Consider the following 15131-nt stretch of genomic DNA (forward strand, 5'->3'; position numbering starts at 1 on the left):
AGTCACTGTCAGTACCTTCTTGCTGGTAGCTTTCTTCACTGCAGATACTTATTCATCGTCTTCATCATTCTCGTCGATGTCTGAACCTTCAGTTCAAAGTATTTCAATCACTTCAGCAGCAATAAAAAGCACGCCATTTTCAATACGTATGCAGATTAGCTTGTCATATGGGGTACCGAAGTCAATGGCTCGCCGGCAAGTGTGTTGTTACGGAATCTTGCAATGAAACTTTCCATTTGACCCTTGACACGTTTGCAATGCATGGTGGAGCTGTGATTGTTATGCTACCTCAAGAGGAAAACATGGAAAAAAATTTTGATTCTTGAAACTGCTATAGCGTTCCATCGTCCAGAACCGCGCCTTACGTCAGGAACGCTATAGCGTTCCATCATCCAGAGTGAGTTAAACTATTTCCCACCCTCCTATTGATGTTGATCTTTTAAACCATTTCCCACTGTCCATGATAATTAATTGGTAGCACTCCGGTCCCTGTGTTCAGAAGGTAGGACACATTATAAATGCCCGTTATTGTTATTGTTCTCATGATATGTAGTACTTATATGGCATAAACTCCCCATGTAATTGGTTCTAAGCGCCTCGCATGAAACAATACATGTACATATTTGTTCAGTGTATTACCAGATTGTTTATATTTGTTCAATGTATTGTCAGATTCTTCATATTTGTTCAGTGTATTACCAGCTTGTTCATATTTATTCAGGGTATCACCAGATTCTTCATGTTTGTTCTGTGTGTTACCAGATTGTTCAAATTTGTTCAGCGTATTACCGAGTTGTTCAAATTTGTTAGAGTATTTCCGGATTGTTTTTGTTTGTTCAGCTTAGTACCAGATTCTTTATATTTGTACAGCGTATTACCAGATTGTTAAAATTTGTTCAGCATTTCCCAGACTGTTCATATTTGTTCTCTTCATATTTGTTCAGTATATTGCCAGCTTGTTATTATTGTTTCAGGGTATTACTAGATTGTTCGTACTTGTTCAGCATATTACCAGACTGTTCCTATTTGTTTAGCATATTTCCAGATTGTTCCTATTTGTTCAGGTTATTACCAGATTCTTCATATTTATTCTGTGTGTTACCAGATTGTTCAACTTTGTTCAGTGCATTTCCATATCATTCATATTTATTCTGTGTGTTATCAGATTGTTCAGCTTTGTTCAGCGTATTTCCATATCATTGATATTTGTTCAGTGTATTACCAGTTTGTTCCTGTTTGTTCAGGGTATCTCCAGACTGCTCATATTCGTTCAGCATAACACCAGATTGTTCATATTTATGCAGACACTGCGGCTGTCCAACTCGGCCAAGAAGACGTCAACGGTGGGGGAGATCGTCAACCTGATGTCGGTGGATGCCCAACGGTTCATGGACCTGATGACCTATTTCCACACCATCTGGTCGGGGCCCCTGCAGATCATCCTCTCCCTCTACTTCCTCTGGCAGACCCTGGGGCCCTCCGTCCTGGCCGGGGTGGGCGTGATGATCCTCCTCATCCCCATCAACGCTCTGATTGCGTACAAGCAGCGACAGTTACAGGTAAATACTGCTGCCTTCCATAGTTACAGGTGTGATTGAGGTCCTCATTCCCATCAACACTGATTGCATACAAGCATCGGCAGTTGCAGGTAGATACTGTGTTTGAGACTATCACCAAAAGGGATGGTCCTCTTCATCCCCATCAACGCCCTGATTTCCTATAAGCAGCTACAGTTTCAGGTAAATACTGCTGTCTTCTATAATTGCATTTGTGCTCGAAGCTGTGACCTCCTCTTCATCCCCATCAACGCTCTGATTGCGTAGAAGCAGCAACATTTACAGGTAAATACTGATGCTGTCCATATTGACAGGTATGTTTGAGGCTGTCGCCTAACGTGATGGTCCTCCTCACTCCCATCAACAGAGGAAGGAGGCAGAATGGTTAAGATGCTTTTCTGCTATCAAAGTCCATGGGGGTCTGGGTTTGAATCGAGCACTCACCCTTTCTCCCAAGTTTGACTGGAAAATCAGACGGGCGCAATAGCCGAATGGTTAAAGCGTTGGACTTTCAATCTGAGGGTCCCGGGTTCGAATCACGGTGACGGCGCCTGGTGGGTAAAGGGTGGAGATTTTTACGATCTCCCAGGTCAACATATGTGCAGACCTGCTTAGTGCCTGAACCCCCTTCGTGTGTATATGCAAGCAGAAGATCAAATACGCACGTTAAAGATCCTGTAATCCATGTCAGCGTTCGGTGGGTTATGGAAACAAGAACATACCCAGCATGCACACCCCCGAAAAAACGGAGTATGGCTGCCTACATGGCGGGGTAAAAACGGTCATACACGTAAAAGCCCACTCGTGTGCATACGAGTGAACACAGAAGAAGAAGAAGAAGAAGACTGGAAAATCAAACTGAGCGTCTAGTCATTTGGATGGATGATAAACCGAGGTCCCATGTGCAGCACGCACTTTGTGCACTGAAAAAGAACCCATGGCAACGAGAGTGTTGTCCTCTGGCAAAATTCTGTAGAAGGTCTGCCTAGCAGATGTGGTGTAGCGTGTATGGATTTGTCCGAACGCAGTGACACCTCCTTGAGAAACTGCAGCTGAAACCCCATCAACACTCGGATCACAACCCTATAAGCACAATGATTTTGTTTGGTTTAAATCACAGATATTTGGTTAGCAGCTGAAGCTATTGTAAAATTGACTTCATGAATGGCTGTGGTTATGTTTGATTAGTAGTTACAGCTGTTGTAAATCAACTTGATGAATTGCTGTGGTTTGTGTTTGGTTTGTAGTAGAAACTGTTGTAAAATCAACTTGATGAACATCTGTGGTTATTGCAGTTCTGTTTTTGAGGTGAAAAAAGACCCAACATGTAATGATCATGCAAGTATGGATGCTCAGTAATTTTTTTTTTTTTTTTTTTTCAGGTAAAGCAGATGGTTCTGAAGGACTCCAGGATCAAACTTATGAATGAGGTCCTCAATGGCATCAAGGTCAGTACCCTGAGGAGGAAGGGGTGGAGGGGGGATGGGGAGAAGGGAGCAACGATTGAAGAACAGGGACAGGAAAGGAGGGGTTGGAATGAAAGGGTAAAAGAAAGACAGCTGGAATATTAGAAATTGTATGACTTCAGAGGGTTTTTTTTGTTGTTGTTTTTCTTGATAATAATAAGACAAATCTTTTCTCATAGACTGGATAGCAACTTGCCAGCCGTTCACAAGATCTCAAAAGTGTGGTCTTCTTTCAGTTAGGATGTTGTGATTAAAAAAAAAAGATTTGTTTCACTTGTTGAAAATAGTTGTTGTTACCATTGTTTTTTGTGTTGTTTTTGTTGTTGTTTTATTAAATGATGACCTTCATGATATAGGGACACAACAGGCATAAAAGACCAGACTGAGTGTTTTGCTCATATAAAGTAACCAAACATTTATATTCTGCCATGCCTGACCAACCAACTACATCCAAATATCAAATCCTCATATGTTTTTTGTGACCTTGGTTGATCGAACTAGGTAAAATAATTCTGGATCCTACAAGCAGAAAACAAGCTTAGCAAATTGAGAAGTGTGGGATTTTATTCCCGAATGCAGCCATTGTCTGCTTGAAGTTTTGTAACTATCCAGAAAAAAATGGTAATAAGAAAGAGATTAACGGGCTGGTGTGTATTTTGATTGATTGATTTTTTTTTTTTTTTTTTTTTTTTTTTGTCGTTTTTTTAGGTTTTTGTTTGAAGGTTTAAATGTGTTGATAGTGGGGGTCAGTGGCAGAATAGGTTTGGCTTTGGACTTCTGATCCAGTGATCAGGGTTTGATGCTCCATTTCATCCTGGTGTTGTGTCTTTGGGAAAGGCATTTAACTCCCTGTTTTCCTCACTCCTTACTTTGTTTGGTGAATGTTAGACTGGCGGAAGGAGAGAATTGGGGTCCCGCCCTTCTTATGCTGAGCTTGAGACTCAGTGGATAGGAATTCACTGCCCCTATGGCTGTATAATGTTAACTGACCTTTAACGCTTTAATGGGTTGATTTGTTCCCCACAGGTGCTGAAGCTGTACGCGTGGGAGAAGTCATTCGAAGAGAAGGTTCTGGGCATCCGTGACGGTGAGCTGGAGGTGCTGAAGAGAGCTGCCTACCTCATGGCCTGTGGCTCCTTCCTCTGGACCTGTGCTCCCTTCATTGTATGTAATGATGATAATAACTTTAATTGCACATACTATAATGATAATGATTAGTATTTTCATAGTGCTGAATCTTGTATAGCGAGACAAATCAAAGCGCTTTCACGCTAGTTATTCACATGCATGTATAACTTTGAGAAACTGAAGACAAAGAAGAGGCAGGCAGGGGAGGGAGGCTATGTCAGGAATAGGTGGGTTTTAAGGCCAGACTTGAAAGCTAAGTGTGGAGTCCTGACAAAGTGAAAGAAGAAGTTCAGTCCAAAAGCAAGGTCCAGAGACAGAGAAAGAATGGCGGTCAACAGTGGAGTGTTTGAATCTAGGTATTTGTAAACAGAGTGGATCTGAAGCGGATCGTAGAGAATGAGATGAAGTGTGAGGTGAAGGCAGCCACAGAGATAGGGAGGGGCAGATTTGTGAAAACATTTATACTATAGAGTGCTGATCTTGTGCTTTATTCTGTGTGAGACAGGGAACCAATGAAGGTGTTGCAAAAGAGGAGTGATGTCCTCAGATCTTTTCTTTCTGAGGACAAGTCAGGCAGCAGAGTTATCAGTGTTCCCAATGGGCCTGATTTTTTTAGGGTCACTGTGACCCTTTGACTGGAATTTTTGAGGGTCATTGTCACATTTCTGAGGGTCAACAGGAAAACATACAAAAAATCAATGAAGACAATTGTACAATGAAAATGAAAAGAAACCCACACCTTCTCCAAACAAGGACATTTGAAATGCTTGAATACAATGAAAACACAGTCAACTACTTATAATGAGCACATAACCATACTCACTACTAATGAACACACAACAGCGTTTGCCTGCATCGGCAAGGGAAGTTACTCTAACACGTTTTTGGCCAGCTCAGTTTCGTCTGCTATGCACTAGCCTAAGCTTAGGCCCACGATGCGTGCTTCGCGGTTTTCCTGGAAGCCGTAAGATGCTTGTTAGTTTCAGGAAAAAGTGTGCGTCACATTGACGCACAGGGTAAAAATTTTGTGCGTCAAAGTTGTAAATCTGTGCGTCATTTACGCACATATGTACGTTTTTGGGAACACTGGTTATGTATGCGCTGAAGGGACTGAATGGATGAAATAGGCAAACCAGACTATTGAGTTAAATAGTCAAGGAGAGAGAGAATGAGAGAAACGACAAATCTAGATGTTGCGTCGGTGGACAGATATTTCGAAATGGAACTGATGCACCGCAATTGACAGTAGCAGGATTGACAGGTCTGACTGATAAATTTTTGCATGGACAGTGTGTTGTCAAGGGCAACACCGAGGTGCCTGACTGAGCTGGAAAGAGGGATGGATGTACTGGAAAGTTTAATACTGTGGCCCACTGGTGCAGACCCCGGCAGGGGTCTGGATTCCTGTCTTGTCCAAACTATTGTCTGCACAGAGAAATCAAAAGTAGCTGCGTTTAATAGCTTTCTTAAGTATGTAAAGTACTTGCATCAAAACTTCCCATATAATCGGCTAAAAGTGCCTCGCATGAAACAATAGAGTTTTTGTATTTGTATGATAATCGTTTCCAACTGTTACCATCAGAACAGTACAGGAGGCCACTGATGTCCTGACTATGGGCTGGAATTTGATGCATGTATCAGTATACACCAAGACAATGCTGCAAATTGCAGATACGAGCAGTCAAACCAAAAAAGCACAAATAACCCTACACATGTATATACACATATACACAAACATACATACACACACACACACACACACAAAATCCTGCACACGCAACACATGTACACCCACATGTGCACACAATAAACACCCACCCACAAGCACACACATTGCATGAAAATTTCAATAGAGGGGGTGGGGGAGAAGTTGTAGGGGGTGTGAGCGATAGGGACAGGCAGCTATGCTTCATCACATCCAAAGGCGATTTCGAACATGCAGGCTTTTTACTTTTTTTTGAAAGAGGACAGAGTCAGTGAGTGACAGGGGGAAACAATTGTATTACAAAAAAAAGTGTCAGTGATGTGAGCACCCAAGTCATCTGAATTTGTTTTTTGTTTTGTTTTCCTGACCGACAGGTGTCTCTGACGACGTTTGCTGTGTACACACTGTCAGACAAAGACAACGTGCTGGACGCAGAGAAGGCGTTTGTGTCCCTGTCACTGTTCAACATCATGAGGTTTCCACTCTCCATGTTGCCCAACGTCATCACCAACATTGTGCAGGTGGGTGTCTTGTTTCACTTTCATCAGTTTCTCAAGGACAAGTCGCTGCGTTTGGACAAACACATATACACTACACCACATCTGCTAAAAAATTCATATCCATTTCTCCATGTCTGCTAGGCAGATTGCCTGACAGCAGCATTACCCAACATGTTAGTCAAGTTTTGAGTGCATGCATATATATGTGTGTGTGTGTGTGCACGTGTGTGTGTTTATACCTATCAGAGCAGATTTCCTCTACAGAATTTTGCAAGAGGACAACATTTACTTTGCCATGCGTTCTTTTTCAGTTCGCGAAGTGTATGCTGCACACAGGACCTCGGTTTATCGTCTCATTCAAATGACTTTGAGCTCAGTCTGATTTTCCAGTCAAACTTGGGAGAAAGGGTGAGACTGGGATTTTAACCCAGACCCAAACTGTATGAGTAGATACGCATCACTACCATTCTGCCACCTTCCTCCTGACAAGCTGTCTGGAAATAACTCTTGTACTTTGCTTTTTTTGTTCTTTTTTTTTTTTTACTTTTTTTGATTAATTATAATCATTTAGATGAAGGCAAAGATTTCATGACTTACGGGATAAACCAGTCCCTTTTGTTTTGATGCCCTTAAGTTAATTGATCGCAACGTACACAGAAGCAAACTACTAGTACACGTTTTTAGAAGTGCATAAGAAAAGAAAAATCTTGTCCACCTCAAGCCAGGTCCAGTAGGATTAACTCAGTTATGATTGGAAACTTCAGTCAGCAGTAAAGCTATTTCACAGCATCATGAAAATTCACAAACACTGAGAACGGAAAACGACTGCTTGTACAAGGCAATTTCATTTTAGTTTCATCACTGTTTTGTGAGGAAATCTAGAAATGAATACAAAATTGCCTATGTGCTTTGGTAGTATGGCAAACTCATGTGAACTTGTTTTCTTTCAGGCGAGTGTGTCCCTCAAACGTCTGCAGAAATTTCTGGACAACGATGAACTGGACTCTGAGGCTGTGCAGCACAACCCACCTTCCAGTGAGTGCTGTCTGCTTCTGTGCTTCTTCACTCTCTCTCTCTCTCTCTCTCTCTCTCTCTCTCTCTCTCTCCCCCAGTCTCCTAGTCTCCTATTCATATTCTCTGTCTCTGCCTCTTGTCTCTCTCTCTCACTCTTTCTCTCTCTGACTTACATATCTGAATTTGGCCAAATATTTAAAGTAGGTCATGACAAGATTTGGGTTTGGGCTGTCAGATACGGCAATCTATCATTTCCGTTACAGACAGCATAGTGATTGTGATCTTATTTGTCCATTATGCACAAATGCATAAGTAAATAAATTATGTTTTTTGTTTTATTGTTCAAAGTTAACCCCTAGGCTGCCTATATGACGAGATAACTCGTCATGGAAAGCATGTACGCTTCGCTGCCACAATGATGAGATAACTTGTCATCGAAATATTCTGACTTTTCCCTGCTTTGCATTCAGTTCGTTGACAAAAATGCTGGTAGCTTTAGCTTGGGGAATCTTTCTAGATTCTATTCATAGCTAGAAACACCATCTGCGTCATAAGGCAGTCCTTTATTTGAACTTTTTGGTTGGGTTACTGGCCGCAGTCTTCTCCTCGCTCGCTCAACAAAATGTCGGACTGACTCCGTGCTCAAGACATGCGATTGTGGCGAACTAAATCAACCAAGATTACTTTCTTTAGCTGATGCTCAGAAAGAATTGAAGCATAATTTCGAAGGAGAAGACAGTGGTGAACATTTATAGGACGATTTGATAGAAAATAAAGGGAGCAATCAAGAGAGTGGCCAAGATACGACTATCTGTGAGTGATGCCGGCTGTTCAGCTCTAGCAGTCGACAGAAGTCACCAAATTTTTAGTAGGACACAGTGTGGGCTATTTTCTTGGCACTCAGTCAACGCAGTCTGATGAGAACTGGATAAAGTGACCGTGTGAGAGGGGTGAAGAGGAGGGGGGTGGAGACTGAGGGGGCGTGGCCTCACATCCATATTGTCACTTGCAGAAGTCACAATGCATTATGTATCTATTTTTTTTTCAGTTGGGGTTTTTTTTTTTTTTTTTTTTTTTTTTGGTTGTTCTAGTTTGATTTTGTGTGTGCAGATATCCATTGTCCAGAAAATATATTTTAGTGCAAATTACCTGACTAATGTTTGTAATGAACAAGTTGAAAATGGGACAAAAAACAAAACACGGATTTCAAAACAACAGCATGTCACTAAAAATATATAAAATGGGAAAACATGTGTTTTGTATTCTTTATTCATTTCTCTTTCAGAAAGTATATACTTTAATGGATCTTTCTCCAATAACAAAGAGCACAGAATTTTTTGAAAATTTATACCCGTTTTTTGTGGAAAAAACCCTGGCAAATAGATTTCACTTAAATCTTATTTTCCTGGCAGCGAAAGGGTTAAGTGACCTTGAATACAATTCAATACCCCGAAAATATCAGTCAGCCTTATTTTTTTTTGTTTGAGTTGATTTTGCTCATGTCACTTTAAGAAGAACTTAAACAGTTTGGAGTTTACTTGTAAAAGCCTTCAAAATTCTGTCATGAGTTGTACCTGATTATAATCTGTGCGTATTGTTCTGTTCTGTTGTATCGTATTCTGTATGTTTTGTAATCTTTTTTAAATGTTTGTACACCACTACTTGATGAGGGGCCTTAGCCTTTACTGAATATACCATCTGACTCTCCATCTCACTGTCTGTTTCTCTCTTCCTCCACCCTCAAAACCCCCTCTCTCCCTCATAATTTGTATTCAGCTATATATACTGTACAATAATAATAATTAATATTATTCATTTAACCTTTTTCAAATTTCATTTTTGATATAAAAAAAACAAATAATGACATACAACCAGATAAAAAGTAAAAAGGCTAAACAACACTATTTCCTAATACTGAATACATCATTTGATATCCATACAGATACATACATACCCACATGCATGTACACATACATACATACTACTGTACATTAATTACACAGACGGTATGATCATTAAAACAATCACAAATACAAAGATCTGCGAAACCAGTTTTGGTGAAAAATAACAAAGCAGGACTCTCTGTATCGATGCAAAGTCAGCACAGCATTTTGATAGCACCTCCTCCACTTTCTTTCACTCTTTCATTGTCTGTGTCTAATAGCAGTTGTCCTTCGGAACATTTTTCAATGTATATATACAACCTTAACTCCTTCTACTCTAGGTACAAGTTAACTTGTACCATGATTACATCCCCTGTGAACCATGTATGAGTATTCATGTACCAACACACTATTCTGATTTCCGTTATTCTTCCTTGGTACAGTTGGCATTCTAAACTGAACCATTTACAGATTCCGGAAGCATGAAAGCAAAGTTTAATTACACATACTTAACCGTGACCCAACTAGTGCAGACTCCGGCAGGGGTCTGACATTCCTGTCCTGTGCAAAGTACTATCCGCCTATGCGGCAAAGCTTTGCTCAATTGATTCAGTCATCAATTCTCCATCGATCTTCGCTGTTTTAGTGAACCACCCCACTTTTTACTGCAGTGGTCTCATGTTGTGCTGGTCCAGGGGATTTGTAGCAGGTATGCAGCTGTGGGATAAAATGAATTAATGGCAAGGTGAAAAAAGAAAAGATTTTAAAAAAAGAGGAAGTGGAGGAGGCGGCGGGTTGGCGTTGTCGAGAGGGCCAGGAGTAGATGGCCCAGAGTGTCAGTGAATTGATTGCGATCGCGCCTTAATTTTAGCGCGATCGCCCAATCGAGCTATATAATTATGTGACCTGGTTGGAGACATAATTTGACATAAAAACCAGAACGCCAGAGAATCGACAGACAGAAAATACGAAAAAAAACTTAGCCGTATGAAGAGCACAGGAACAGGAGTCATGATGGCTGCCAGAAAAAGAGGGCGCTCGCCAGTGGGACAAATGGGAGGTTACCTACTTCCGGGAGGTTATCGGCCATAGTTACTTTCGTTTTCTTCGCATAGGCAGATAGTAGTTTGCACACCACAGGAATATCAGACCCGTGCCGGAGTCTGCACTAGTTGGGTCACGGTAAGTATGTTATTTAAACGTAATTTTAGATAGAAAATTTCCTTTATGCTCACTTGTACATGCGAATGTGAGAGCTGCAGACCACAAGTGCAGAAGGAAAGAAGGGATGTATAATTGTACTTGGATGGCATGGATGTTTTGTTACAGAGTTGTCTGTGAAAGTGGACAATGGAACATTCACCTGGGACAGGGAGGCGGCCAACACCATCAGCAAGTAAGCTTTGATCAATGTGTTTTTGTTTGGCTTGAGTTTGTTTGTTGTTGGTGGTTTTGGGTTTTGCTGTGTTTTGATGTTTTGTGTGGTATGTGTGTGTGTGTCTGCCTGTCTGTGTGTTTTTGTGTTTGTGTGTGTGTGTGAGAGAGAGAGAAAGAGAGAATTTTATGAACATTTTGAGAAATAATTGGGGAAAATAAGGAAAGGTAAGTGGTCAGAATACTACAACAGATGGCTAAGCTTCATAAATGTCAAGGGGTGTGGGGGATGGGGGGCAGGGTGTACAAGTTTTTCTTGGGTTAGTTTATGGGGATTTTTTGTTTTGTTTTGTTTTTTGCAATCCAGTGAACTTTTGTTCAGTACAGTGAAAATTTGACAGAAGTGCATTTGTGTGAGAGTGTGTTGCAGGGATGTGTTTTCTCGAGAGTGTCATGGGTGGGTGGGTGATTTCCAATGTTCAGTAGCATGAGTGTATTCTGGCACATGTTTCTGTGTGTGTGTGTGTGCGTGCGTGTGTGCTGGGGGAGGGGGAGGATTATGGAGAGGAGAGGGGAAGGAATGGGGGAACGAAATGTAATGCACTTTGAGTGGTATTTCTGGAAAAGCGTACTATATAAATGTTCATTATTATTATGGATGTTTCTCATTCAGTACTTATGGAACAGACAAGGATGGCCTTTCTTTTATCAAATTTGTGGTCTGTCACTTTTCCAAAACAAACATGAGTGGTTAGAAAAGGTGTACAATAATCCGGAAGTAAATGTGAAATTACCTTCACTTACCTGCTGTTTCACCTGTTTGGGGGAGGGGGGGGGGACACTCAAAACATTGGATCATGTCAAGGGTCAGCCTCAGGATGTTACCTTGTGGTCTTTTGATCAAATGGTAGGATTTTGATTTAAGCATATCGAGGAAAACCTTGCAGCTTTTGAAAGTTGCTGACAAAGCTTTATGAACTTGATGTGATCAGAATACAGTTTGTTTGCATCTAACTCAGTAAGTGTAAATGAGTACACACTTTAAGATACATTTAAAAGGGACTTTTGATATCTATTGATTTTTTTTTTTTAATTTGTCTAGCATAGTGCCCACTTTGGCTGTGTGCCATGTAACCAGCTTCTCAGTACAAATCATCTTCTGATGGACTGCTGGGATGTGCATGATTATCAGGCAAAAACATTTCACAGATAGCTGTGTGAAGACCTTGTTCCTGGATGTCCTCTCGATTCTTTTTCCAAATTCATCAAGGAAATCAAGATCTTAGATTTTGTTAAAATTTAAATAGACCTAATATTTTGGGGGTTTCTCAGACTGGTTTTAAGAATAAAGAATCAGAGGTTTTTCAGCCCTGTAAGGCCCAGTTGCAGTCGGGTGGACTAAAAGCAACATGATTTCATTGATTGGATTAGATTTTGGTTGTAATTGTATTAAGCATCAGATTGTTTGGATGATGTCTTGAGTTTATCCTAAGAACACAATATTAGGCATCAGTTAATGCTCAGGATTTGTTGGGGGGGAAAAAACACTTGAGCATCCGCATGATGATAATCTGTGTGTTTCAGCATCAACCTGGAGGTGGAGGAGGGGTCGCTGGTGGCTGTGGTGGGGGTGGTGGGGGCGGGGAAGTCGTCTCTGCTGTCTGCCCTGCTTGGGGAGATGGACAAAGTGGCTGGCTCTGTCAGCATCAAGGTCAGTGCTGTTACGTACATGGTGAGTGACTGTCCCTGTAAGGCTAGGGCGTAGTAAGTTTTGTTGTCTGTTACACATATAAATGATGATTATTCAGTCTGTCAGCATCAAGGTCAGTGTTGTTACATCCACGAGTGTTTGTCCCCTGTAAGGCGAGTGCTTATTAAGTTGTTTTTTTGTTTTCTGTTACACGTTTAAATAAAATTCAGTAACAATGTAAAGTTATGCTTGTGATTCAGAGCACGGACACAAATACACATAAATGATGTGAAAATGTTAAGGGATGCAAGAGGGAATTCTACGAATTGGAGGAAGAAAGAACAAAGTTGAGTGAATCTCTTTTTGTGGGTTTTTTTTTTTTTCTTTTGCACTGAACTTGGTTTGTCATTATAGAAATAGGTTTTGGTCGTCAACTTAAATTTGACATTGGCCCAAGTGAATCTTATTTTCTTCGCTCTCGCTATCTCTCTCTCTCTCTCTCTCTCTTTGTTTGACTGTGTGTCTGCCTTTTAAAAAAAAAAAAAAAAATTTCACTTTCTCTTTTCTGTCTAAGAAAGTGCATTCATTCGACCTGATCAGACTCTCTCTCTCTCTCTCTCTCTGTGTCTCTGTCTCTCTCTCTCTCTCTCTCTTTCTCTCTTTGTTTGCCCGTCTGTCTTTTTTTCTTTTTCTCTTTTTCTTGTTAGAAAACGCATTCATTCAGGCTGATCAGACACTTCCCACATAACACTGACGGCAGAAGCTTTGACGTATCATATCAAATACCCCAGGGGTCCATAGCGTACGTGGCCCAGCAGGCGTGGATCCAGAACGCGACGCTGCGAGACAACGTGCTGTTCCACAAGGACTACCACCAGCAGACCTATGACAGCGTTATCTCTTCCTGTGCCCTCCAGCAAGACCTGGACATGTTGCCCGCTGGGGACCAGACAGAGATTGGGGAAAAGGTAATGGGTCTGACTGGTGTTCGGGGAAACAAGGTTAGGGTGGGGCCTGATGTGTTGGGGGAAAAAGGTTAAGGGGCCTGATGTGTTGGGGAAAAGGTAAAGGGGCCTGACTGGTGTTGGGGGAAAACAAGGTAAAGGGGCCTGACTGGTGTTGGGGGAAAACAAGGTAAAGGGGCCTGACTGGTGTTGGGGGAAAACAAGGTAAAGGGGCCTGACTGGTGTGACTGGGGGAAAACAAGGTAAAGGGGCCTGACTGGTGTTGGGGGAAAACAAGGTAAAGGGGCCTGACTGGTGTTGGGGGGAAAAAAGGTAAAGGGGCCTGACTGGTGTTGGGGGAAAGGTAAAGGGGCCTGACTGGTGTTGGGGGAAAACAAGGTAAAGGGGCCTGACTGGTGTTGGGGGAAAGGTAAAGGGGCCTGACTGGTGTTGGGAAAGGAAAACAAGGTAAAGGGGCCTGACTGGTGTTGGGGAAAACAAGGTAAAGGGGCCTGACTGGTGTTGGGGGAAAGGTAAAGGGGCCTGACTGGTGTTGGGGGAAAGGTAAAGGGGCCTGACTGGTGTTGGGGGAAAGGTAAAGGGGCCTGACTGGTGTTGGGGGAAAACAAGGTAAAGGGGCCTGACTGGTGTTGGGGGAAAGGTAAAGGGGCCTGACTGGTGTTGGGGAAAACAAGGTAAAGGGGCCTGACTGGTGTTGGGGAAAACAAGGTAAAGGGGCCTGACTGGTGTTGGGGAAAACAAGGTAAAGGGGCCTGACTGGTGTTGGGGAAAACAAGGTAAAGGGGCCTGACTGGTGTTGGGGGGACAAGGTAAAGGGGCCTGACTGGTGTTGGGGAAAACAAGGTAAAGGGGCCTGACTGGTGTTGGGGGAAACAAGGTAAAGGGGCCTGACTGGTGTTGGGGAAAACAAGGTAAAGGGGCCTGACTGGTGTTGGGGAAAAGGTAATGGGGCCTGACAGAACTGTAACATTTATCCAGCATCACATACACGTCAGATCACACATAAACATAATAAACAAGCAGCATGATTTGATTTTAATTTTGATTTTTTTCGCATCCAGGGCATCAACTTAAGTGGGGGTCAGAAACAGAGGGTGAGCCTGGCCAGAGCAACATACCAGGACGCTGACGTGTACCTGCTGGATGACCCCCTGAGCGCAGTGGACTCCCACGTGGGCAAGCACATCTTTGACCACGTTATCGGCCCCGAGGGCATGCTGAAGGACAAGGTATTGTATTGAATTGTGTTATGTTTTATTGCTTTCAATCTGAGGGTCCCGGGTTCGAATCCTGGCAGTGGCGTCTGGTGGGAAAAGGGTGGAGATTTTTCCGAACTCCTGTGTCAACATATGTGCAGACCTGGTTGTGCCTGATTTCCCATAGTGTACGTACGCAAGCAGAAAATCAAATACGCACATATAAGATCCTGTAATCCATGTCAGAGTTCGGTGGGTTATGGAAACAAGAACATACCCAGCATGCACACCCCCGAAAACGAAGTATGGCTGCCTATATGGTAGGGTGAAAACAGTCATACATGTAAAAGCCCAGTCTAGTGAATGTGGGGGTTGCAGCCCACAAACAAAGAAGTGGTATAGTATTGTACTGTATTACTCTTTTTTGTCACAACAGATTTCTCTGTGTGAAATTGGGGCTGTTCTCCCCAGGGAGAGCATGTCGCTTCACTGAGAGCGCCACCCTTTTTTTTTTTTAGATATTTTTTTCCTGCATGAATTTTGCCAGGGACAACCCTTTTGTTGCCCTGGGTTCTTTTTACTCATGCTAAGTGCATGCTGCACACAGGAATTTGGTTTATCATCACATCAGAATGACTAGCGTCCAGACAACCA

General features: G+C 42.2%; 1 protein-coding gene across 1 annotated transcript in view; it reads left to right on the plus strand.

The window, feature by feature from the left end:
* The window catches only part of LOC143292616 (multidrug resistance-associated protein 1-like), a 70302-nt gene that overhangs the window by 18070 nt on the left and 37101 nt on the right, over positions 1 to 15131 (plus strand). Inside the window, exons 12-20 of the mRNA XM_076603074.1 lie at positions 1305 to 1559; positions 2939 to 3004; positions 4049 to 4186; positions 6230 to 6376; positions 7306 to 7390; positions 10582 to 10648; positions 12211 to 12337; positions 13108 to 13284; positions 14343 to 14510. Coding sequence (XP_076459189.1) covers positions 1305 to 1559; positions 2939 to 3004; positions 4049 to 4186; positions 6230 to 6376; positions 7306 to 7390; positions 10582 to 10648; positions 12211 to 12337; positions 13108 to 13284; positions 14343 to 14510 — 1230 coding nt within the window. The remainder of the gene's footprint in view (positions 1 to 1304; positions 1560 to 2938; positions 3005 to 4048; positions 4187 to 6229; positions 6377 to 7305; positions 7391 to 10581; positions 10649 to 12210; positions 12338 to 13107; positions 13285 to 14342; positions 14511 to 15131) is intronic.

Source organism: Babylonia areolata, chromosome 18 (genome assembly GCF_041734735.1).
Source record: "Babylonia areolata isolate BAREFJ2019XMU chromosome 18, ASM4173473v1, whole genome shotgun sequence".
Classification (NCBI taxonomy): Eukaryota; Metazoa; Mollusca; class Gastropoda; order Neogastropoda; family Buccinidae; genus Babylonia; species Babylonia areolata.